The sequence below is a fragment of the Thamnophis elegans genome, chromosome Z (assembly GCF_009769535.1).
Source record: "Thamnophis elegans isolate rThaEle1 chromosome Z, rThaEle1.pri, whole genome shotgun sequence".
Lineage (NCBI taxonomy): Eukaryota > Metazoa > Chordata > Lepidosauria > Squamata > Colubridae > Thamnophis > Thamnophis elegans.
This window is the reverse complement of record NC_045558.1, coordinates 20,486,757-20,513,982: the sequence shown is the minus strand read 5'-3', so window position 1 is coordinate 20,513,982 and position 27,226 is coordinate 20,486,757. Positions and strand designations below refer to the sequence as shown.

Here is a 27,226-nt window from a genome sequence, read left to right as displayed (position 1 = left end):
CTCTTAATAGCAACTCACCTGGTCATCCTTTCCATTTGCAGACCATGGAAGATACTTCAGGAGCTTCTCTCCCTCAGCCAGGCGGCCATAGTTCATCCGGATCCCAGTTGGCTCCACCTGGCCGCCTGACACTTGAGGGGGAACTCCTGAGGAAGGACAATTTTTCAGACAAAGTCATCTGCACCATCCAGGCGTCTCGCCGTCCAATCCACGTCTAGGATTTATGACGCCACTTGGACCCCCTTTGCTAGTTGGTGCAGGGTTCATAACATCAAGATCATCCTGGAAATCATTCCGCAACTGCTAGACTTTTTGCAGGAAGGATTGGATAAGAGGTTATCCCCCAACACGCTTCATCGCCAGGTTGCAGCTCTCTCTACCATGTTGACAAGAAATTCATCGATATCGTTGGCACAGCATCCTCAGGTGAAAAGCTTCATCAAGGGTGCCACCAATCTGCATCTGCCTGTAATTCAAGGTTTCCTTCATGGGATCCCCCGCTTGTCCTGTGGGCACTGACCAAGTCATCATTTGAGCCCATACGTTCCGTCGACCTTCAACATCTCACTCTGAAAACGGTTTTTCCTATAGCAATCACATCAGCTAAGAGGGTGTTGGGAGCTGGCGGCTCTCTCGGTCCGTGAAGATCTGTGCATTTTTCATGCTGACCGAGTTGTCCTTCGGTTAGATCCAGCCTTTTTGCCTAAAATTAACTCCCTATTTCACAGGACTCAAGAAGTGATACTTCTTAATTTTTGCCCTTGTCCTCACCATCCTCAAGAACGAACTTGATACAAATTGGATGTGCGGCGGACGATCCACAGATACATCAAGAGGATGGAAGAGTTTTGCAGCTCCGAATCACTCTTTGTTTCTTTTCAGCTGGGATCCATGGGACGCAAAGTGTCACAGTCAGCCATTGGGCTGTGGTTGAGGGCATGCATTAAGCTGGCTTACCAGCATCAGGGCAAAACAGTACCTCCAAGAATTACAGCACTCTCCACGAGGAGCGCCGCTACTACAGCTGCATGGATAACGCAAGCTCCAGTAGAGGAAATTTGCAGGGCGGCTACCTGGTCATCCCTGACACTATCGCATTGACTCTTACACTGCAGCTGAGGCTTCCTTTGGGAGGAGAGTGTTACAACGGGTCGTTGTGGCTCCACACACCCTGGACAATTCTGCTTCCCTCCCTAGGACTACATAGCTTGGGTATGTCCCTTGCTTGGACTCTCCAAGCAGCACACAGGAGAATGACTGTTGACTTACCTGAACAATCATTCTCTGGGCGCTGCGAGAGAGTCTAACCCCGCCCCAGGGTTCTCTTCTTCTCTACAGATCGCCTCAGGCTGTGAGGAGCAATGACTCTCTTGACTGAACACACATTGTGGACAAGTCCGTCACAGACTACCACCTTCATTTTTAAACTGATCTCAATGAGGAAGAGGTGTGGTTAAGAAAATTAATTCAGTCCTTGGGCGAATAGACTGAATTTAACCCTTGCTTGGACTCTCTAAGCAGCGCACAGAGAACGAATGTTCAGGTAAACCAATGGTCATTTTCTTTATCAAGAAAATAAGTGTAATAGGAGGTAATGCTAAATATTGTTGGAACTTAAAGATAATTATCTACATCTTTCACAACCTTCTACTTTTTCCAGTGCCACTACAAAACAAGCTGAAGGTTTTGTTCCTAAGTAAGTTCAATGTTTGGTCTGCACCCCAAATGGCCCAAAGTATATCAGTTTATGAAAATACAAAATGAAATTTTTATCAGATATCAATCACCAAATAGACATAGTATAAATTAAGTAATTTTTAAAAACTTAATAAATTGGTATTTCAAATGGGCTCTGGTTCCCTAGAGTTTCACCTAACCCCACTGAAGCCTTTTTATACTTCAAAGTACAACTATAATCTGGTTTAAATGCAGTTTGATGATTGATCCAAAGTTATTCAGAGATTTTCCAATCCTGATAATGGAATTGGACCTGGATCTTTCTGGGCTTGGCTCAAAATCTCTACACCATGCTGGATCTCTATATACATGGGCTATATAGAAAAATAAGCTTTGTGTTCTTGCTTTCCCATTCCTTTCTCCTATCTATTCTGTACTAAGTCTCTATTTAGACTTGTACTGTAGATTAAATATTGTTTGTATTATTGGTTTATGGAACACAGATTATTATTTCCTGAAAATAGCATTTGGTTTGTTTTAATAATTACATCACTACGTATAAACTATTTATAACATTTAATTTAATTTTTGCCCATAGGGTAACTCTGGGCACTTACAATCATAAAAATATATCTATACATATGCAATTAAAACATAAATTAAAACCAAGCATTAAAACCTAAGGACACATGGGAAGTGGAGTAGGAGGGGGGTGAGGTGGGATCTGTTATTAATCAACCATCTCTACTATGCTATTCTCTCAGTGGAGTCCCAAGCTAATTGGCCCAGCCATGTTTTTAGGCCCTTACAAAAGAATAGGGGGGTAGTGGCCAACCTCACATTGGGGGGGGGGAGGTATTCCAAAGGCATGAGCAACAGCAGAGAAGGCTCCTGAATCCTGTCAGCCAGAAGGCTGACCCACAACAGGCTTCCTCTGCCAACATGAGTGGAGCGGGCCAATCCTAGTGGTTAAGACAGTCTCACTAGTAACCTGAACCCAGGCCATTAAGGACTTTAAAGGTGATCACTGACACCTTGAATTGCACCCAGAAGCAGATCAGTAACCAATGCAGCTTGCAGTGGTGTTACAGGGGCCATTCTTTGGAACCCTAAAACTGTTCCTGCTGCATCAGCTGTAGCTTCCAAATGCTCTTCAAGGATAGCCCATTTTAGAGCACAATAGTTCAGTTATGGGATGACCAGGGATTGAACAACAGCACAAGGAATCCTGATCCAAGAAAGGCTGAATGTGACCCACAACACGAAGTTGTGCAAATGCTTTCCTAACCACAATGCCACCTGCTCCTCGAGCAGGAGTCACAAGTCCAGGAGAACCCTCAAGTTTCTCCATTCCTTCTGAATGAAGTTTGATTAACTATCATTATATGGGATGGCTAATTTACTTTCTAGATTAAATGTCATGCTGATTTTTTAATTTTAATATTTATACAGAAGAGAATTATTGGAAAATATTCTTAGCCTTTACGTACTTTATAAGCAATATTTTGTAGACATGTATTACGGTTATAATATAAAATAGGTTTACAATGTGTATTTTACTCTCCTTATTGTGGCTGGTTGGAGTCACCAAAGCTGTAGGCGCAGGGGTAAAATGGTCTTAAGTGTGCTACTGATTCAGTTTGCTACTAGCTTACTTTGTGCACACAGGCACACTGATGCACTACAGGCACTAATGCCCAACGCTGAAAAAGGAGGATTAAGAAGCCTTTTCTGAGTCTGCAAAGGTAAATAGCGGGGGAGGAGAAACAGCTGTGTCACGCAATTTAGATTCTCTAGAAAGCAGGATTTCCTGCTTTCTAGCGAATATAAATCGTGTGGCTCAGCTGATTGTTGCACTGCTGATCATCTGAATAACCGTTCGCTTAAACTGGTAGTAAAAAATGCTAATAGTTCGTGCGAACCAGTAGTTCTGACAATCAGCTGTGCGACAATCAGCCGTGCCGCTCGATTTCTAAATCACGTGACACAGCTGATTGTCTTATAGCTGATCATCAGAACTACTGGTTTGCCTGAACCGGTAGCATTTTTTACTATCAGTTTGGGCGAACCGGTAGTTCTGACGATCAGCAGAGTGACAATCAGCTGTGCCACTCGATTTCTAAATCATGCAATACAGCTGATTGTCGCACAGCTTATGGTCGGAACTACAGGTTCACCCAAACTGGTAGCATTTTTTACTACGGATTCAGGCGAAGCGGTCCGAACCAAAAGCATTTCAACCCTGAGTAGGTGTGACCTTAAATAGACTGAGGATCGTAGAGGACAGGAAGGCCTGGAGAAATAATGTCCATGGAGTCGCGATTTGGACACGATTTCACAACTAACAACAACAATCAATACCCTAGTTTCAATCTTTATATTTTCCTCAGAAATGTTCAGGTGGTTATTAAAAACCAGTAGATAAAGATAAAATAGATACAAATTGTTTCAGCACAAAGTACAGGTAGTCTTCGACATAAAACAGTTCATTTACTGACCATTCAAAGTTACAACTACTGAAAAAAGTAACTTGTTTACTTTTTTCAGATCATGTTTGTCCCCTTTGCGACCTCCTGACAAGCAAGTCAATGGGAAAGCCAGATTCTCTTAACAACTGTGGCAAGAAAAATTGTAAAGTGGGACAAAACTCACTTAACAAATGTCCTGGATGATTGAGAATCTCTGTAGACGTCCACTTAACAGATGTTTTGCTTAGCAACATTTTTTTTTTACTCAATTGTGATTGTAAGTTGAGGACTGCCTATAATTATATTTTAATCTTCATCAATTTTCTTAGAAAATTTTATTGTTTCCTTCATATCACCTGTTGATGCAATGCTGTATCTATATTAGCAAGTGAGAATGTGGCTATTCACAATGATCACTGGACATATAGAATAAGCACCTGCTAACCTGTATTAGCCACTTTCTGTTTTAGTAATTATCATAGTTCCTTCTAATACTGTAAATGATGCTAGGGTGATTCAGTAGGTGTGCATAAACAAAATGGCTTCTAACAGTATTTGCAACCCTAAATTAAGAATTAATATAGGAATATCTACACTGCCCTCCACTGTTCAATCCTGCCAGTTCAGATCTGCATATAACATTTCTGATTCAGTCACTTTATACATTAGATTAATGGGAAATACAATCTACTGTATATAATCTGTATAATCTACTTGAACATACTCTTCAAGATGTATGAAGTACCGGTTTTATTTAGAAATGTTTGTAAATAACCCTAGATTTTTATTTACTCAAAATTTACCAATGTGTTTCCGGAGTAATTATTTCTTAAATATAATTAAGAATTGGATGACTATTATTACAAATTCTTCATTCAAATTCCATTTTTAAAAATTACATATAATATATAAAATTAATTTTATACAATGCGCATGCATGGCAGACCCAAAAACCAGCTGGTCAGCAGGAGGCGCGCACGCATGCACAGTGGAGCTGAGCTGGGATAACAACTTGCATGCCTGCAGAGAAGGCTCTGTGTGCCACCTGTGGCATGCATGCCATAGATTCGCCATCACTGGTATAAATTATTTATTTGAAACCTTTATCAATTAATTCTTTTCAAATCTATACAGTAATTTTTCTACAAGCTTCACTAGTGCAATTACGGATGTTGATTCATGTTCATTTCTTAGAGCTTCAGCATAGATAAGAGATCAGCCTGCCTAACGTTCTACCTAGTTTAGTCAGTCACGAGTGTCCAGGGGGAGGAATGGGTAAAAGAGCCAATAACAAAATGAGTATTGTAGTCCCATGATGCAAACTCCTCCCTTTGAATCACTTGAAATCCATGAGACCCACTGTCAGGATTAATCTTTTAATTACATTAAAAGAATCAAACCTGCAGATATTAAGAGTGACAACATCTTAGCAATTCTGTTTTACTTGTGTTTTAATCTGAATTATTTACTTTTTTTCTTTAAAATATTCAGTTTCCTGCATTTTTAAACTTGATTTTTTAATATTAATATTTACTATCATTGTTTTATTTCAGAATGGCCTTATTTAAAAATGTATGAGGCTATTTATAATTGACTCTGTGGCAGTGATTAAAGAGGTGTGAATAATAGGTTAGAAAATGTTGACAGCTCCTTGTTTGCTAGTCTGCTGTTAGTACATTTATGATGCTCAATCCTACCTCATTTATTGTAAGACAATATCTGCATTTGGCATCTGCTTACTAATGTTATGTATTCTTGGGAGGCAGCTGAGTTTTGAGTTAGTAAATTACTCATAAATCATTCTATATGAGCATTTCACAATCATACTTCATTTATGAGTTGACAGGTAATATTTGTTGATTTATTCAATTTCTATAGTAGCCCATCTCAAACAGGTGGCCCTGGGCACCCATATATCAGTTCTAATTATGTATTTATCAGAAATATTCTGACTAAAATTTATATATTCAAGTATGAAACCAATATTTTGATATCAAAATTTGTATTGAAGCACTCAAAACCATGGTAAAAATCTAAATCCATATTTTAAACAATACATTATTTGTTAAGCAATACATTGTTTTTTAGATATGTTACTGCATATCTAGCTATATAGGAAGTAAAGTTTTGAATACATGATGAAAGTAAGAGGTAGTAGGGGGCAGGCTCTGAAAATTAGGAAAACTATCATAATTGAATGCATGTTTTCCTTTTTTTTTTCTTTTGGTGTATACCCCAAATAATTGAATTGGGCTTACTTGTCAATAAATGAACGTCAAATTGCACTGCATAATAAATAATGGAATACAAAATATTCTGGTGGGTTTTGTTTGTTTGTTTGTTTTTGACAATAGCAACTGCTATATGAAGAGAGCAGACTCATTGGGCATATGTTCCAGTTAAATGGATTTTGAAAAAACTAGGATTCACCATGTTCTTAGAACTTTCACACATGCTTTTCGCTTACATCTCCTGATCACTATAGATGTGTCTATGCTAAGGTACAGATTACAAAATCAATATCACAGTTAAGTGATTTTTTTTCCTGATTGTGCAATATCATCTTATAAACTGGTCATTGCTATCGATGTTTTTCCTATGTAAAGAACTTTGTCCTGTATCGCAAAATATAAAGGGAAGATAGATATATGTTTATATTCTTTTTAGCATTATTTTTTATATAGACAGAAATGTTTTAAAATGCAAGAGTACCATTTTTGAGTGGTAAGAATAGACACATGACTAAAATACTACAAAAGATCCATTTACATCTGATCTCTATTAAGAGGTATAATTTTAAACAATGTTGTTCTTACGATAGAAACTCTGGATTATATTTCTTTATCCTCTTTTTCATAGACATATTGAAAGAGATAAATATGTCTCTCCTGTGCTTTTTAGCTATTCGGAAAGCATTGATTGCTACTTAATATTTTTCCTAAGTAAAGGAAGATAACCAGTGAAGTTTCTGACCAGGAAAATCCCCAGCCCTTTCACAGTCTATTATTATCTACCTTTTTCCTAAAATAGGAAGTGTCTGGCTCATCTTTATTGAATATTAAGTAGGTAACGTTTAATTTATGGTAACTGTTCAGCCATACATAGAATTGCAAAATACTGTGTAAAGGTAAAAGGTTCCCTTCGCACATATATGCTAGTCGTTCCTGATTCTAGGGGGCGGTACTTATCTCTGTTTCAAAGCCGAAGAGCGAGCTGTCTAACAACTTCTCCATGGTCATGTGGCTGGCATGACAAAATGCCGAAGGCGCATGGAACACTGTTCCCTTCCCACCAAAATGGTCCCTATTTTTCTACTTGCATTTTTATGTGCTTTCGAACTGCTAGGCTGGCAGAAGCTGGGACAAGTAATGCACACTCACTCCATTACACGGCTCTAGGGATTCAAACTGCCGACCGTTCTGATCAACAAGCTCAGCATCTTAGACACTGAGCCACTGCATCCTTCAAAATACCGTGTATCAGATATTAAAAGTAAATGTTGGTTTTTAGACCATGTATCACAGGTAATACAGAGAAATACCACAGCTCTTCTATTTTTATTCTAAAGCAGGGCAATATTTCTTGCAGCAAACATTTTTTTTTTTTTTGAAGCAAAAGCAATGGCAAAGTTACTATATAACTTCCAAACGGGTTTTTCGCCTCAGCAGAGGGAAAGTGCTACCCAAATTTGTGGGATCAGTTTTGCAAGTCCCTAAACATACTTTCCTTGCAGTTCTAAAATCAGAATTGGGAATCTTGGATCTGGATTGCTATTCATAGCTATTTCCCTATTTTATCCAATCGTAGAATTGGAATATAGATATTTAAAGTACATTTTTGCTGACTATGTTCAGGAGACTGGGCAGCAATTCAGGTTTTTATTATAGATTGGCACAATAATTGCCATTGCTCAGTCTTTCAGAATATGAGCCAAATTGTCAGGAAAGGTAAAGTGTGCTGCCAGTGTGGAGTCAACCAATTACTGCACAGGTAGTCCTCAACTTACAACAGTTCACTTAGTGACCTTTGAATTTACAATGGCACTGAAAAAAGTGATTTATGACCCTTTTTCACACTTATGACAATTGCAACATATCCAGGTCATGTGATTTATATTCAGCTGCTTAACAACTGACTCACATTTATAATGGTTGAAATGTCCTGGGTCATGTGTTCACTTTTTGCAATCTTCTGACAAGAAAAGTCAATGAGGAAACTGGATTAATTTAACAACTGTGTTACTAATTGCTGCCGTGATTTACTTAAGATATGTGGCAAGAAAAATTGGAAAAAAATTAATTTAACAAATTTCTTACTTAGCAATATACATTTATGGTTGTTAAGTGAGGGCTGCCTGTATTTTTTTAATACCTCAGCAAGTTATTACCAAGGGTTTTATTGCTTTTCGGATGATTTATTAGTTGTTGCACCTTCCTTACAAAACTTTTTTGCCATCTTGAAAGTAAGGTACCTTGCTAGCCTCCTGCTCATTTACCTCCCACCCCCTATCAAAATCAGCCAGCTTGTTATTCTCATTAAAGTCGAACAAATTTGCTAAGCTGGTTAGAATGCAACAATTGAGTGATTATCTTAATCAGGCATTCTGTCCGTTTAGCTCTCCTGTCTCTCTTTTCCCTCATAAATGAACTTGATGAAATTTGTCAATATGGGTCTATGTTTCAGGAAACATGAGAAACAATTTAAAGAAGTAGGGGATGATTACTATCTGGAATTCTCGTTACCTGAAATTAGACTACTAAATTAAACACATTTTTTTCATACAGTAATATAGTTAAGTGTTCCAAATTGTTTAGGAAAATTACCTTCTGTTGCTCCATTAGGGGTGCTCCAATTTAAGCAGTAAATTAGTTGGGGTAAGCAGAAGGGAAAGCCAGAAAATGTGGAAGTTCTATCTTTACATTTGCTTTTTATGTATGAATACTAATTTTGCAGACACTGATGGAAACTTGCATACAAGGAGCACAATTTGGCATTGAAATCTTCACCAATTACAGGAATAAAAGCCAAAGGAAACTATATCTTTACCAGTAGAATTTTGGTGAAATTCACCAATAGAAGTTTATTGCACTAGTGATAAAGATTGACAGACATTGAAAATGAAAAGACAAACAGACAGCAGCAACATTAATAACAATAGATAGTCATCATTGAGTGTCTGCAAGATGGAGGGGATGGAGCTTAGCATGTAAAGCTGTAGATACCGTTATGCCTAGCTCCCACTTGGTCTTTTTTTTTTTTGGTTGATGTTACCTTTAAGGTAAATTTAATATAGTAAACCCATGAAACAGGATATTTTAATGGGTTTACTATATGCAATATAACTAAATAGCAATAGCAATAGCAGTAGACTTATATACCGCTTCATAGGCCTTTCAGGCCTCTCTAAGCGGTTTACAGAGAGTCAGCATATTGCCCCCAACAATCTGGGTCCTCATTTTACCCACCTCGGAAGGATGGAAGGCTGAGTCAACCCTGAGCCGGTGAGATTTGAACCGCTGACCTGCTGATCTAGCAGTAGCCTGCAGTGCTGCATTTAACCACTGCGCCACCTTGGCTCTTAAATCCAATATAATCAAGAGGCAAGTTTCCTGCAAGAGAATTACATTATATTTTGTTAGAGCATCTGCAAATGCAGCATTGTTTCTCTTTTTATTATATCCAGTGATATTCCAAGAGATAAGTAATAGGGCCCTTGTCAAGTTAAATGTCACACTTAACAGACTATATGATTTCCTGTTACTAGTTCCTCTTTTGATATTAGGCCCAAGCCTGAAGACACTACAGTGAAATCCAATTGATTACATTCTTTATTTGCTTACCCCTTTCATTGTTCATTCTCTAAGTCATGTCCAAATCTTCACAATCCTATGGAGCATAACATGTAATTGCTTGCATTTAATGTACAGAAACTTCCAACTAAAGCTATAGCCCTCTGTCCTAATACGGATATCTTTGACAAACTCTAGGTGTGGCTACCCTGAACCTCTTCCCCCATCCCTCATCCATCCAGGAACTGCACCGCCTTTTATTTTGGGCTTCTCTCTGGAATGAAGTACCAACTCTCTGGGAAAACTCTATGCTGCTAAGACTTTCCTCAAATGCTTCACCAACAGCACAATACATCACATCTGGTTCCTCCAAATTCCAGTTAAAATAGATCTTAGATGTTGTTGCCCTGTCAGCTCCAGCACACATGCGCGCACTGGCCAGCTGATTTCAGCCTTCTTGTAAGGCTGATTTTTGCCCTCCAGACAGCAAAAAACGGCCCTACAGACAAACCAGGAGTCACCGTTCCTGAACTTCCGGGTTGCCTGTTGGGCCATTTTTCACCCTCTGGAGGCTTTCAGGGAAGCTCCTGAAGCCTCTGGAAAGCCTCCGGGGGAGCGAGGGAGATTGTTTTCACCCTTCCCAGGCTCCTAGAAAGTCTCTGGAGCCTAGAAAGTCTCTGGAGCCTGAGGAGGGTGAAAAAGGTGCACCAAAAACAGGGGGCAGCGATGGTCACATGCGTGCGGAGGAAGTGTGCATAGCATTATGGACGTGGGTACACCAGTGCACAACCCCCCTGCGCTCTCTCCACTTTTGGCACACGATCCAAAAAAGGTTAGCCATCACTGCAATAGGCCAGAGGTCTGACCCTGACTATCCCAATCAAAATGTTCATATAGCAAGTAATTTGGAGAAACTTCATCACAGGTTTTGAAAACTTTCATCATGAGATTTTAATATTCTGTGTCTTGAGGCCTCTTAAATGGTATTGTGATTAAAAATTTAAAAATCATAAAATTTGTTCAGTACTATGAAGTTTGAAGAGGGCAATGTACTCAAAAACCTATGTAATCTAGTTTACAATCAATGCTTGTCGGGTTGAAGAATATCTCTAAAATTAACAACTAAAGGAGCAGTAATAACAGGAAGTGGCTGGAAGATAAAGTTTGCCCTTTACAGAGAGTTCTTGATGATGTATCAGGCTTTCTTTTCTATATTATCTTTCCTGTTAACAAGAAATCTGTCGTAAAGAAGATTAACTATTATTGACTGACTCAAAGTAACCCAGTTCTTCTATTATTTAGATTAGGATCCTACAGCTTGTGCTGCTCCACAATAGAAATAACCAGGTTTTAATACCATCCATAGGAAGTTATGCCTGATCTCTATTTCTACCGAGATCCTGAAGAGATTGAAAAAGAAGAACAGGCTGCAGTTGATAAAGTGGTTACCAAGGAGGTTCCATGGTGAATGGACAGCATATGCCCCTGAATTCACTGCACCTCCACAACCGGAGGTGTCTGATTGGTCTGAAGGTGCCTTCTGTCCCAATTCAACCTTACCCCACTGAGGATTGGAGTTCACAGACTTCCACTGAAGACTGATCTGTGGCTCCCACAGCTCAAACTATTGAGTGGGTTGGTACTGCCACAGAATGGTCCTGATTAAGCAATAGCAAATCAAGAATTACAATTGAAGAATAAAATATCTTCCTTGTTAACTAAAAAAGAAAAAAAATAACCACGTGGAACAAACTTATTAAAACAATCCACGTTAAAAGGCATCGTTGTATTACTCCAATTGACAGATGTTATTCAAATAATGATTTGAGGATACTTCTCTCAAATAACTTGACTTGAGACAATTTATGTAGATAACAAAAAGAAGGTCATGTTCTGATTGAAACCTTAAAATGGATTGTCTGGTAAACATGGCCTTGATAACTTTTCAGTTCAGTTATGCTTCAAGAAGTTGGTGAAAAATGTGGTATCTAGATTGCTGACACATAAAATTAAAGAGAAAGTATTATTCTTCTACTGAAGGTTCTGTACTAGTTGCACAATTTAAAATACTGGCATTAATGTACCTATCTAAAAGATTGCCTTTCCTGTTATGAATCTATTCCATTAAGATGCATTGGAGAGGTCTTGGGAAAGCATCTCCATTGTCAGTTCCATATTTCTGGTTCAATTAAAGAGCCTTTTTTGTTGCAGTCTAAGGATCTAATTTGCTAATAATTGTATTTGATTGCCACTTTGTCAACATTTGGAAAACCTAAAAAGATGCATAATATTCACCATACATTTTACTTTTTTATTTCTTTTAATAGTCTTGATCAGTTTTTAACTTTTAATACTTTTAAGTTTTTTAACTGCCTTGGAATGCTCATCACCGTGGAAAGGTATGGTGACAAACCTGAAGTAGATATGGCCCCTGTGCTGACTGATCAGATCACGTATATCCATGTCCATGAAGACTGGACAGATTGCTAGGAGGAGGCAGACTCCAAACAATTAACATGCTGGAGCTTGTTTTGTAGAAAGAGATCGATCTCTCATAGTTCAGGAACTTAAGCCTTGATAAAGGCTAGGGGGGAAAGGCGGATTCAACCCTACCTGAAGGACAAGGTTTGGACCGAACTGTTTCAACAACTGCTTAAGAAATATAAAATGAGTTTTGCTCAGGTCTGTAAAATATAGCAATAAGCAATAAGACTTTACATGCATCACTTAGCAACCACAATCCCAGCACTTCCCATTGCTGTCGTTAACTGACAATCATGGATTCTTAAGCAAGTATCCACCCCAATCCAAGCCATTCTGGCGTTGGTGCCTTCTAGCCCAGAATGGCTTGGATTGGGGAGGCAAACATCCCAGACAGCCCTGAATCTGTTTGCCACACCCCAGGAGTCTATAGTTGCCCCAGCCCAGTTCCAGCCATAGTCAGTCTTGCCAGCCTGCATGCTGTCTTGCCACCCCTGCCATCCTGTACTTTTGGCCCCCAGATGACCTTCATTGTTTTAGTATTCCGGATGATGATGAGGCATGCCCAGTTTGGACATGTGGAACAAAAACATAAAAGCATTGCCTCAGCCAGAGTATAATAAAAATCCCCTTTGCAAAAAGCTTCTGGTTGAGGTGGACTTTGACCTGCAGGAAGGCTGTGGACCAAAAGGGCATAGGTGGGTGGGGGAATTGAAGCGTACCTGCGGTAATAAGTGGTGGTGGGTTGCCAATGAATTTTAGTTGTGTGACATGGGACTGTAACAACTGTAACTTCAGGCATATTGAACGGACCCGGGGGCGGGGCGGGAGGGCATACTGAACAACCATCTTATTTATCACATTTCTATATCTCACCTAATTGACAGTGGGTGGTTTACAACAAGCTTACTGGCTGGTTGCCATAAGTTGAGGACTAATGTACATATGACTCAGAGGAAAGTTGCTATGTGAAAAAATATTGGCTACAATGCAAGATTCAAATTAGAAGGATGGAAGAAATACTTCCCCAGTTAGATTTAAAATATTTGACTTGGAGCAGTTTACTTGGCTAAAAATTATGTTGCCACTTGGAAAATTTAGAAGCACAGAAGGAGGCTTCTCAGTTTGTCAGTCATTTAGAGGTTTGGGGTAGAACTAAAACCAAAATCCAAATTTAAAAATCTAAGCTTTTTACAGGGCAGTGCCAGAAAAAGAGCAAGTAAAATCCCCAAAAATGAGACGGCAAGAACAATGTGAATAAAGATTGCCTGTTATAGCCTGCCATCTAAAAGACATCTAACTCCACTAATTCAACTCTACGGCAAAATTCCCTCTTAAAAAGGAATTGTAATTGTAGAGGTAAAAAAACAGAATAATTTTTGTATTCTGGCAATGACTTTATTTAATTCAAAGGCCATCATTAATATTTTTCAAGAAACTAGAGAAGTCTCCTGATTAAAATCTGGATTCAGGCCTGAAAGTAAAAGCAAAAAAACCCACTGATGATATTTTTGAAGAATTGCCCTACGAAATAATTATTGGTGTTGACTTGCCAGTTTATGAACAACTGATTCATAAAACCCTGCACTGAAAAACAAGAAGGAATAACAATGGCTACAAGAGCTGAAGATAGCTTCAGAAACTGGCTTAAGAGAAATAGAAAAAGAAAGCAAAAAAAAAGATTCTGATATTTTTCCCTTCATCAAGGCCTAATGCCAGGAACAACACCAAGGAAAGAATATGCTATTAACAAAGTAAGCAAGAGCCAGAAGACTAAACTTTAGACACGAAACAGGAATATTGCTATTAAAAGTTTTCAAGAAAAAGGAAAATTGCAAAAGAGCAGTAACTGAAAAGAGGATGACAAATAGAAAAATGGGCAGGGATCTTATACAAAATTTGTCACAATTGCCATTCTGAAGTTGTTATACTCTACAGCTTTACTGACATATGTCCATAAAAATATATTCTCAGATCACACAAGGCAAGAAAATGTTTTAATGATGTTCAGGGACAGATTCATTTAGTATATTTTTTATTCTTACTCTATTTTCTAGAATTGCAATGGATACTTTTAGCAAATAAGCCAAAGAATATCATTATGTAGTTCTTGTTTCTCATTATACTACTAGTAATAATTACTAATTACACAAAAGTGATTTGCTGCATACAATCATAGCAAAAATTATGCCAGTTGATTTCTTAATATTGTTCAGTAGAGTAGGAAACTCTAATGAGATTCTTCTCACAGATCAAACTTCCTGCTTTAAATCTGCTTTCTGAAGCATTTGTACACAAATTTGGGAATATTTATCCTTGATAGAAATAAGATATTGGCTGTGATATCATCACTGATTTATATCAAATTCATGTATATTTAATCAGAATAATAAGGAAGTATAAATAAATTATTTCTGGAAAAATCTCACTTTAACAGTGAAGCTAAAACAAAACAAAACTGAATTAATGCTATAGATTTCATCTTTGTATTTTAAAGGTTTTTTTGAGGATATTCACTTTTCTGTTCAACTGTAATTTCATATACGCACTCACACAGAAATACCTTTTATGATAGAAGCCAGGAGCTCTTGCAACAATCAATGGTCCAATGTAGCCTACATGTGGAAATATAAGGAGTTCATCCATCTCAGCGATGTAATGCACTGTTCGAAAGAGAATAATTAAATAACCCTTATTATTTATCCAGATGAGATTGTATATTTTCTGCAATATTACATGCTAAAAACCCTGTAGTACTGATTTATACAATACTACTGAAATACTAAGCTATACAATTTCCTTACACATGAGGTACAATGATATTTCAACCAGGTATATATTTTTGATAACATAATGGAACATTACCCACCTAATACATGGACATATACAGCAGTTCATAAAACGAATTAGAAAAATGTTATCCTTTATTAGGAAAATTGATTCTAGATCTGTATTTCTAATTCACATTAAATCTTTCTCTGAATATAAACTGAGCATTTTAGATGTGTTAAGTCCAGAAGCTTCTAATTGTGTCTAGTTCTTTTTTTAAAAAGATGTATGGTTCTGAAGATTAGTTCTGTAAGGTATCACACCAATCAGGTCAAAATGTGTTTATCCCTGAACTGAAAGACAGTATTTAAAAAACAAAAATATAAAAATATATTGTTATTGTAAGTATTCTGCACTACTTTCAGTATTTACACAATATGTGTGTTATTTCTCATAAAATATGAATTAATCAACAGGAAAAATTACTTGTCAAATAGGTAACCAACTGTTTCTGAACTGTTGGAAATATGTTTTTCCTCATATTGTAAAGCTGAGAGAAGCTTTGTTGTTGCAATGGTCCATCAATTCAGCGTTGACTCCTGGTGACCTAGGAACAGGTTCATATGTTATTATTATAGGGGAGGGGGGATGTTAATATTACTTCCAATAGTTTCTTGAAAGTGATTTCCAGTTTCTTCTTCCCCGGACTGAGAATGATTGATCCAAGTTCACACAGCTGACTTTCATGCCTAAAGCAGTTTTTTTTTTTACAATTGTAATTCAAAAATGTTTTGGTGATATATAAGGCATTAAATCATTTCAATAAATACAATATAGCTGTATAATAAACAGCAGGAAGTCTGAGGAATTAAAGACACTAGAACTGTTTTACTAGGGTCAGGATAATTAGAGTTCCCTCTGGTGGAATATTATATTTGAGTTTCTGAGGACTAGTTAATTGTTTTATTTCTATTTACTTGCCTTTTTTTCCATTTTTATTTATTTTTTTGCATTTATTTAATTATTTTTCTACACCAGTTGTACTGTTCAAATTAAGAGACCATAGAAATGCTTTAAATAAATAAAAGGCATAATGTTCTTGGCTTTACAAGGAATGGACTTGCCACAGTGTAGCAAACCTATACACCATGCTGTACTACAACACACACCTTCCTCCCAACAATAGACTTTAGCTTAACTTTACCTTTCTAGATTTTGCAAGTTGTTGTGACCACGTGATTGTCTTTAATACTAAGTCTGTTAATACTCCATTCAAAGAAAAGTCTCAAAGTTTTAAAGTAGCATACAACCTTTGTTTTTCCCCTCCCCCCCAACATTCTTACACTAGATGGGATGAGGTGCTGTTTTAGTGTGGTTGCTCCTTTTTCAGTTGCTGCTGAGCTCCAGACAAAGCTCCAAACAACTGCTACCCAGATATGCTGGTCACCATATATTGTTGCCTGGCAGTTGAATTAAAATCCTCTTACCTGCTTGTAATCTCTGCCACATGTTGCTTCCACTTTCTCCTCTGTAAACTGTTAGCTTTTACCTTTCCTACACATACCCTCTTTTCCCCTTTGATTTAGCTTTTGCTTTGTATGGTTAAAGATTGGGTGGGATAACACTGCCTCTGGATTTCAGCAGGTGCTTGCAACACAAGGGTGTGGCTTAATTAGCCAGCAGCTGAAACACCTACTGGAATACATGTGAGTGCAGTTGATGGATGGAATGGATGAATGCTTAAGGAAGGGGCGGGGCAAAAGTTTGCCTCAGTGCAATTTTTGAAAAGAGCAGACAGCAACCCCAACTTCATTACCTCAAACCAGGCAATTAAAAATATTTTGACCCAGTATTGAAAAGATTGCTGTGAAGTTACCTGTCCAAATTCCTTAAAGAATACAGTGTGTTCCAGCTGAGGTCCACCACAGAAAAGGCCTTTTGCTTTATGCATACATAATGCACTTCTATTGCTGGCTGACTCAAAGCATCATTAAAAGATCTTAATCCCAGGCATCAAAAGAGGTTACTGGAATCTCCCAGGGGGGTTAATTCAAGGATTACTACATTAAATAGAATGTAGGATAGATATCATACATGTAACTCTGATATTGCTAATTGCAGTTTCTAACATGGCTAATGGTGATGGATCCTGAGAGTTGCAGTTTAATAACTATGGCTGCTGGATAGTCAGTAGTTGTCCATTGCTGCATGTTAAGTTTCACTTAGCTAATCCGAGCTTGAATTTTGCTCTACTTCCAGTATCTTACAAGTGGCCCTCATGCAGTCCAACCGTATCAAAGGAATGGGTGACAATAATATTAAAAACAATATTATTAATATATTAATATAATATTAATAATATTAAATAATATATCAGGGGTGTCAAACTCGATTTCATTGAGTGCTGCATCAGGGTTGTATTTGACCTCAAGTTGCCAGGGTGGGTGGGCCAGCATGACATCACTCATGGGGGGAGAAAATCTGTGGTGGCCCAAGTGTTCTGCTAGTGAAAATGGGCTCCTGAGCTCTGTTTTTGGCTGGGAATGCCAGCAAAAACAGAGTTCTGGGGGACTGTGCATGGCCCTCACAAGCTCAATTTTTGCTGGCTGAGGCGCCACGGGCCAGTCCTTCGCTGTTTCCATGGTAGCCGCTTGGGCCAAATCTAAGCACCCTGCAGGCCAGATCTTGCCTGCAGGCCTTGACTGACACCCCCGCATTGTATGGTAGCAATTAGCAAAATAGTCAAAACTGATAAGAGATAATAGCATATGTACTATAGTTTGAAATCAAGGATATGGTGCTCCAAAGTAGCTTTAACAGCCATTTCCAAGGACTAATAAGAACACTGACTCAGAGGTTTTCTGTCTTCTCAAAATTCAGCTTCTACAATATGAATTGGACTTCATCCAATTCTTTTCTACAAACAGACATTCAACATTTGTATTGCCAATAGTAAAGACAAATAGAGCTGGACATATTAGATCCATCTCATCCTGGGCATCCTTTTTTGAACTTTTACCATCTGGCAGACAGTACAGGATAATAAAAACAAGGACAAATAGGCTGAAAAACAGCTTCTATTCCAGGACAGTAACTATATTGAATTCTACTGTATAGTGCAATACTAATGCAATATCGGTTTTCAATTCAATTGTATAGAATGTGAAGGATGTGTCTTTGTGTTTTATAATTATAATGTACCCTGAATATGACATTTAATTTAATACATCATTGTTAGCACAGTGAAAATCTTGCTGGTACTTTTTTTTTTAAAGGGAAGCATGATGGCTCAGTGGTTGTCAGCTGCAAAGCTGAGAACCCATGTTTAAAACCTAAGTACTGCGCAATGGGGTGAGCTCCCATTCTTTCCCCAGCTCTTCACCACCTAGAAGTTTGAAAGCATTCAAAATTAAGTAAATAAATAGGTACCATTTTGGTGGGAAGGTAAGAGCATTCTGTCCACCTTTGGCATATAACCATACTGGCCACATGACCATGGAAAATATCTTCACACAATGTTGGCTCCCTTGGCTAAAAAACAGAGGTTGAGCACTGTACCCTAGAGTTGGACATGACTGGACAGGAAAACCTTTACCTTTTACTTTATTTTTTTTAATAAAGTTGTTGCGATATCAGGTTTTATATATCACATTCCTTTCTTAGAATATGATAATATATGTGTGTGGCTGCTGAGAATAGGAATATAGAATCACAGAATATCCAGGGGAATAGAAATATTACTATGTTTTGGTATTTCCAATTTAGAATTGATATCTCTGTTTACTGTATGTAGACATTGATCAATTTGTCCAATATAAAATACAGCCGTACCTCAGTACTTGTTAATTGGTTCCAAGAGGAGTGATGAGTACCAAAAATTATGAGTATAATTTTTTCCCATAAGGAATAATGTAGTCAGCCAACATGACAAGTTCTAGTTTGTTCATTGAGTACCAAAAGAACCATGACTACCGGGACAAAATTTTCACACCAAATTGCGTACCAAATTCAACGAGTTTCAAAGAGGTTGAGTACCAAAGTTTCAGTGTATGGTGGAACATTGCTGATTGACTGTAGCATAAAGTGGAGTACATTTTGAAATGAATAGGTGCAAGTTTTGATAGAAGAGAATATTTATAGCTGAGGATTGAACTGTGAAGTTCTTGGTGCTCTCTGAGCTTAGTAGTTTTCTTGCAGAGATTTCGTTACCAAACTAAGTAATATCATTAATGCTACAAAGTGGAAGTTTCCTTGATTAGTGATGCAGTCCAATCCCAGGCTTTGAGTGGAAAAACAGGTGTATTTCTATTACCGAATTGTTTTTAGTCTGGGATGCCTGTATTATATTTAACTGCTGTTGTAAACTACCCAGAATGTACTGAGTAGACAGTCATTAAAAAAAGTAAAATAAACAAAATCTAATCCTGTAATGATGTTTCCAGAGTAAACTCACAAACAAAGTTGAGTGTATTTTATTTTTTCTAATTGATTAAACAAATATTATTTCCTGGAGTTCATATAGCAAGTTATGAATTTACAAGAAGCATATATTAATAAAGGACAGATTATAAGAATTTTCCCAAATTCTCTCCAAGAAGATAGCTGGTATGGAGCTATGTTTGAATGAATGGTCTCATCTCTAGACAAAATGACAAAGTTGTTTGTTTGTTTGTTTGTTTGTTTGTTTGTTTACTAGACCTGTAAGACATTAAACTACTGGACATCACACCTGTAGGAAGATTATACTATATTTACTTGCCTCAGTAAGAGTTACAGTATGTTTCAATATTTTTTAAAATGAGGGCTGAATTCAGTGTAGTAGTTATACTTTATTATCAGTATTTTTATTAGCAATGAATCATTCCTAAACTGTAGATGCATTGATCTTTTCTCCTTATATTTCCACAGTTACCAATTACAATAATGTTGTAGAAACTAATTCAGATTCGGATGATGAAGACAAATTGCACATTGTTGAAGAAGAAAGTGTAGTAGATGGAACCGATTGTGATAATAGCGTGCCAGACGATGATTTGCCAAAAGACCATGCAGTATTACCAGAACATAATGAAAAAGAAGGAAGTACAAACAGTTGTTGGGAAGACGAAGGTAGGTATCAAAAAATGTATCTCTTTATAAACTTAGAAATAAAGCATTAACCTCTTTTAAAAACAGCGTAGCACAGGCATTTATGCCCTAGTATAAAGTGTCATTTAATCTTTCAAACTCTTACAGTTCATAATTTGATAGCACAAACTTTGTTTATAGATCTTTTATCATTCAGCTTAATGATATTTGTTTCTCAAAACACATTCACAAATATTACAATATCAGTAATCAATAGTGAGAATATGGAACTCACTGAATATGCAACTGTATCTCCATTTCCAACTAATACCTCAGTGGAAAGACGGGTGGCCAAATGCAGCCTCCCTGTCTTTATTCATTGCATTGTCCTTCCTTATTCATAGAACTTCAGTATTCTCCATGATGGGGAGCAGGAGGTGGTACCATAGGATTGTTATCAGTCCTGATTTGTCCATAGACTGAAAGAAAAGTGTTGCAGCCACACCTCTATTCCTTTTGCCGATTTTCTTCTTGTTCTATGGTCCAATTAGTCTGGGAAATCCCGTAAGAAGATTAAAAATTGTGCATTTGGGAAGAATTGGCCTTGAAGGTTATTATCATTAGATATTTTGGTAAGGGTAAAAGTAAAGGTTCCCTTTATCTTTGGGATGCGATGGCTCAGGACCTAAAATGCTGAGCTTGTCGATTAGAAAGGTTGGCAGTTCGAATCCCTAGTGCTGTATAACAGAGTGAGTTCCCGTTACTTTTCCCAGCTTTTGCTAACCTAGCAGTTTGAAAGCATGTAAAAATGCAAGTAAAAAAATAGGGACCACTTTAGTGGGAAGGTAACAGTATTCTGTGCGCCTTAGTCATGCCAGCCACATGACCACGCAGACATCTTCCGAGAGCAGTGGCTCTTCGGCTTTGAAACGGAGATGAGTACCACCCCCTAGAGTCGGGAATGACTAGCACATATGTGCGAGGGGAACATTTACCTTTACCTTATTTTTTTAATCAAATTTTTAGGTACCATAGGCTTTCTATTCCCAGTGAATGCATATAGTACTGTATTTACCAAGTAGCCATCCTTTGCAAAGATAATGATCTCTTTGAGATAATAGTTGCTTAATCACAGTAGGAACTACATTGGAATAATAAGAAAATTGTTGCCCTCAGCCTGATCCTAGTAATAACTATACAAAAGTAAGCACTACTTTCTCTATCTGTTTATTAGCTCAGGAAGGCCCTTATATTGGGGAAAAGACTTATTTTGCAGAAAGGAAATTAGTAACAAATTGAAATTAGCAACAAACACCGAAGAAAGGGTGCCTAATATGTTATCTACCTTTCTCAGAGAGAACTCACCTCGTTTTGTCTCAGTATATATCTTTTCTGTTTCTCCTGTTCTACTTATTGCTTTCTTATTAGATTTTTGGGGGGTTGTGTAGTTATAACAAATATAATAATGAGCTTACTGCAAGAGAATTGGACTCTTTATAAAATTGCTGAATAAAGCAAATTTTCGTAGAAACAAACTCTTCATACTGAAGTACCCTTATTCCCATTGCTATTTTCAGATACAATTTTAGATAACTATAGATCAGTAATGTCAGATGTGTTATATATAACTGAAGCAAATGCTTCTTTATGTGTAATAAAGAAGCTCTTCCTGTAGAGAAATCAGATGTTACTTTTTAAATTTTGATTTTCTGTGAATAATATTTCAATAACTGGTTTGTGCTGCTTATATGCCATTTACCAACAGCAATTAACAAAAGCATGTGTATGTGTAGTGGATAATTTATTTTCCAAATAAGAAACTTGGTTTGACCATAAAGAATAATTCAATGGTCTTTAGTAGTTTCAAATATTTACTTCAGCATAGTTTTTAGATATATATTTAAAAAGATTAAAGATTATTATAGAAAAGCTTTGAACTTTTTAGACGAAACCTTTCAAGTCACATCAGCAGCAATTCCAAGGTCTAGACTTCCCTACAATCCTAGGGTTTTTTAAAGAATCTTTTCTTTTTAGAGTTAAGGATCCTAAAGACTCCAGTCAAATGAAACATGTGAATCGTTTTTCTGTGTAGGATCTCATTTGCAACCATCTCTTTTTTAATTGGCTATCATTTATACATACATACATACATACATACATACATACATACATGCATGTGACCAGATATCCCGATTTCAGCGGGATAATCACGCTTTATAACAATTTGTCCTGTGTCCCGGGCCATTTTAAAAAAGTCCCGATTTTCTGGCTTCGTGCTGAAAGCCCAGTGGATTTGCTTAAGAAATCCTAACCGGGGCATGACAAAAGACACCCTGTCTAATCCCTCTCTTTCTCTGTCTCAGTACTTTCATTGAAGATATTAAAACGTTAAAGCAACAAAACAGACCCCCCCCCGCACCCCTTTTACCTCATTTTATAAGAAAAAATGACCAAGTACCATAGAGCTCCAGGAAACACGTGGCTAGAGAGGTCGCGAGTGTTACTTCCTGGATTTTCTGGAGGGGAGGGGCACGGAGGTTGGAAGTATCAACTCGTGCTGACAGAGAATAGAGAGTACCAAAACTTGGATTCAATTTATAAGCCAAATCACTTAAAAGTTAGGAATAGCTGAAGGAAAATCTATGAATTTAGCTAATTATTATAATTTTCATCAGAAACGTTCACCATTATATTCCCTCTTGAAGTGAGATAAGTAAGTTACATAAGATAGGCATTTTTTGATGTTATTTCATTCTCTAGCAATTCTGTAAAATATGTTCACATGTTTTGTTATTTATTCATATATTATACAGAAAAATGATACGTATGTGTGCGTGCGTGTGTGTATGTCATTTTTCTACAATGTGGTTGTAGAAATTCAATTAAAAGCAACAATATCATATTACAGTATTATGAATATTTATTTGTATGACTTGGATAATTTCAAGTAAATAAGTAAAGGATTGGTCTTCATTTGTATCCCATTATGTTGCAGGTAAAAAGGAAACAAAGGAAATCCTGGGGCCTGAAGCTCAGATAGATGAATCTGTATGCCCAGGTATTGTCATCAGATTCCTTAATTTTGTTTTGAGTATTTAGAATATTCTTTGGGTTAGTACAACTATGCATTTTCAAAAAAGGAAATTACTTATTTTCCACTACTGTATCTTTTCCTCCCAATCTTTTTTTTCTCCTGTCTGGCACCTTTCTACATGCACTGCACTTAATGCTTTAAACCATGGATATACAGTTACTGAAAATGACCAGATTAGGCTCCCAATTGTGCAATTTAAAAGTGTTGCTGATAAATTATGCACAACAGCTACTTCCCCTGGCTGCAGTGCCTCTGCAATTTCTTGGCTGTTATTCTTAGCAGAACAGCGGATAAAAAATTGATTTGGGTTCTGTTGTAAGATTATAATGCAAGATTATGAGCCACAGCAAGGGTAACAGTTACCCTTTTTATTTAGACTTGTCTTCAGTCATGTAGTTAAAATCAGTTGATTTTAAATCAGCAGCATATCTCAGCTCTGGAGTAAGTGACATACAGTATGTCTTTGATATATGTTATCACGTAGCATTTCTGTGCATCTTGAAACCTCCTGCAAAAAAATATATTCACATCCATATAGATTACGTCTATATTACAATATAGATGACAATCTTGGGGAATTCAAAAGAAACTCTCAGATGGCAAATTTAAAAGTTCTTAGTTTGTGTACTATAAGCAAGGGATCCCTGTTTCCAGGATGGAGGCAGGAAGAAGACAGTACATTGTTCCTGTAGAAATCCCCTTTGATACTGGTGATGCCTCACTTGTACATATATGTAGGTAGGTATGTTTGTATGCGTATGTACATTGTGTATGTGTGTTTTTATGTGTGTGTGTACATACAATTGATGCATCACCAGTATCAAATGAGATTTCTACAGGGACAATGTCTTCTTCATATATATGCCTCCAGCATCATCTTTATTTCAAAGAATTACTCAAAGTTCCAAATGGGTCTTATAAGCTTTTTTTTTTTTTTTTTTTTTTTTTAGAAAAGAAGGCGATGCGCAACTCTACTTTACTTGGCTTTGTTTTGTTTGTTTTCTCTGTTTTTGGAAGTTTGTCCAATGTCTGGAAAAAGAAGGAAGGTGATAAGGAACAAGTTATAGGAGAAGAGAGACAGAGGAGGTGGAAATTAGTATCTAGTTAGAGATCATGGTGGGGCAAGAGAATTTGCTTTCCTTTTGAAAGGTCAATTTTCCATATTCCAGAGATTTTTCCCTTTTTGACTGATACCTTCAAGAACAAAAATCCTCTTCATCAAATCAGCTCATGAAACACTTAATTAGATCCTTTTGCAATTTTTACTGTCCAAATAAATGATTTTTAAAAATAATTCTACCCTCTGGAAATGCAATTTAAAGGGAAAACCTTGTTTAATTCAAATATAAATGTTTTAAAAATGGATAATATACTGAAACGTTCATATCAAAATGAAATTATGAATGCTATAATATATGTCTAATATACAGATCTTGCTGAATGTTGTTTAAATTTTGAAGACAAATACTATGCTTTGGAACAGCCTAAAATAATTTCTCACTTATTTCCATTTTTTTATCATATCCTCAGCCATGTACTACAACCAGGTGCTATTTTGAATTTTTTAAAAAAACTTAAATCACATTGCTGAAAAATGTGGTAAAATATTGACCTATCTATTTAAATTTGGTGGGTGATAATAATGTTATCAAATAAAGCCCTATTCAGAGTGAGGCAAACTAGTCATGAAGCATACTTTTATGAAAATATACTTTCTATACATAATTGATAAAGCAATTATTTTCCTGCCCAGTTTGGCATCAATTTTAGTTAGTTTTCAACATTAACTAGGATCTTTCTTCAATCTCCCCTCCTTTTATTTTTCTTTATTTCCTTCCTTCTTTTTCTTTTTTTTTCTAAATTTATGCTACTGAGTAATTTTGTGTTTTTCTATTCTTTTTGACATGTTCTTGTTTATAAAGCTAAAATAAGAATTAAACTCAAGACTTTTTATTTCTTTTCATCTGGAATTTCACCTAATTACTATCTGAAATAGTTTGGAGTACCACGTACATTGAATAATTGCAAAATATAAGTTATTCGGGGTAAAAGGATCATATTTGTCAAAAAATAATAGGTTTTTTTGAATGGGGAACTTCATCAGAGCTCTAAATATATTATTGCATCTGTGTTTCTTAAAATATTTCAAATGTCAAAGGAAAGTTTAAGATGGTGTAAGTAGAGAATATGATGGAAATTGTTTAGAAGTGATCTGTACATCCAACTATAGCATGCTAAAATAAACCTTGGTAAAATACAGAAATCTTAACACTGGTTACCAGAATCCATTTCTGTATTTTCATCTCAGTGTTTACATGTATCAAACTTGTCCGAGGTTGATAAAAGCTATCAAATTTGCTAGGGGTATCCACAATGGATGTAAAAAGTCAAGATGTCAGCCACAACCATGCAAGTGAAGCCCCTCCCCTTTTTAACATGTGTTGAGTATAATTAAAAAGGGACATCACTTTGATTGCATTATTGTGGCCACTATCTTGATTTTTTTGACACACAATACACAGCCACCCTTTCTTAATGTTAAAACTTATTTTGTGGTTACTTTACCCTAATTTTTATTCATCATCTTGAGCACTCCACTTATAAAGACATAATACAAATAATTACAGAATATTATCAATCCTCGTTTCTAGTAAAAGATGAATGTGATTCTGATGCAGAAAATGAACAAAATCATGACCCGAATGTTGAAGAATTTTTGCAACAAGAAGATACAGCAGTGATTTACCCTGAAGCTCCTGAGGAGGAACAACACCAAGGTACACCTGAGGCTAGTGGTCAGGATGAAAATGGTAAGCCCTGTTTGGCTTTATGTAAATTTTTCAGATCGTGTAATTAGAAGCAAGTCTGTAATTTTTAAAATGATGGAAATTAGAAGCAAGAACTGAATAAGTTGCATCTAAAGCAGTGGTTTTTCAACTTAGCTGTTTTAAAATGTCTGGACCTCAACCCCCAGAATTCCCACATAAACCAGCATGCCACACATGTTAAAGTTGCCAAGTTGGGGGAGGGGGGAAACCTGATCTAAAGCTATATAAGCCATCTGTGAGAGCATTGTAGTTCTATAATATCTAACAAGCAATCCTTTGAGATCATGTTTTCAATTCCAGCAACAATCAACACTGTAGATTGAAGAGAAAAGAAGTCTCTGTAAAATAATACATAAATTAGTGAAAATAAGTGAACATACACAGACATGAATCAAATTCCCCTTTATATGCACACACGCGCGCACACACATACCTGTTTGAAATATATATATACTGTTTCTATTACAGTGCTCATTCCAGAAAAGAAAAGAAAAAAAAGCAGCTAGCTTTGGGGAAAAAACATACTTTACACATGCCTAAAATATTGAAGTCATAGAATCCCCAGAGGACTCAAAATTTTCCTTAAACAAAAAACACTGAAGAAAGAATTGATGAGAAATTCAGTTAGTGAAAATTGGATAGAGTAAAATCTGATGGAATGATCCGGTAAGTATCTGGAAAAGAAAAAGATCTTTTTTTGAAAAGCAAGAATCAAGTTTGATAGAAGGAGAAATGGCAAAAAGAAAATTTCCACCACATTTACTAGAACACTCTTATTTCTGCCCATTCCACTCCCATTTTCTTCTTGTTTAATATCCAACTTTGTGATAAATCAAGTATAGAAAATTAATAATCACAACTTTTCAGATTTTTTTTCTCAGTCTATCATGAACTAGCATTCTCGCTTCAGTACTTAGCTCTTTGCTTGCACCAACTGCTTAACTGATTTGCTTCAATGAAATTGCTTTATACACCACTGAATAATAAATTTCAGATTTGATAGATATTTTAATTTGAGAAATTAGCTTTGGAAACCCAATGCTTATCAATGCC

The 27,226-nt window shown here is 36.6% G+C and overlaps 1 protein-coding gene across 4 annotated transcripts in view; it reads left to right on the top strand.

The window, feature by feature from the left end:
• The window catches only part of ZEB1 (zinc finger E-box binding homeobox 1), a 79,293-nt gene that overhangs the window by 33,524 nt on the left and 18,543 nt on the right, over positions 1–27,226 (top strand). For 2 of the 4 annotated variants that reach the window (XM_032234541.1, XM_032234543.1), the window contains exons 2-4: positions 20,093–20,293; positions 23,247–23,309; positions 25,997–26,155. In XM_032234541.1, the coding sequence (XP_032090432.1) occupies positions 20,093–20,293; positions 23,247–23,309; positions 25,997–26,155 (423 nt within the window). Of the gene's footprint in view, positions 1–20,092; positions 20,294–23,246; positions 23,310–25,996; positions 26,156–26,678; positions 26,840–27,226 lie in introns of those variants that run through there. The other 2 variants (XM_032234542.1, XM_032234544.1) reach the window with 2 other exon arrangements.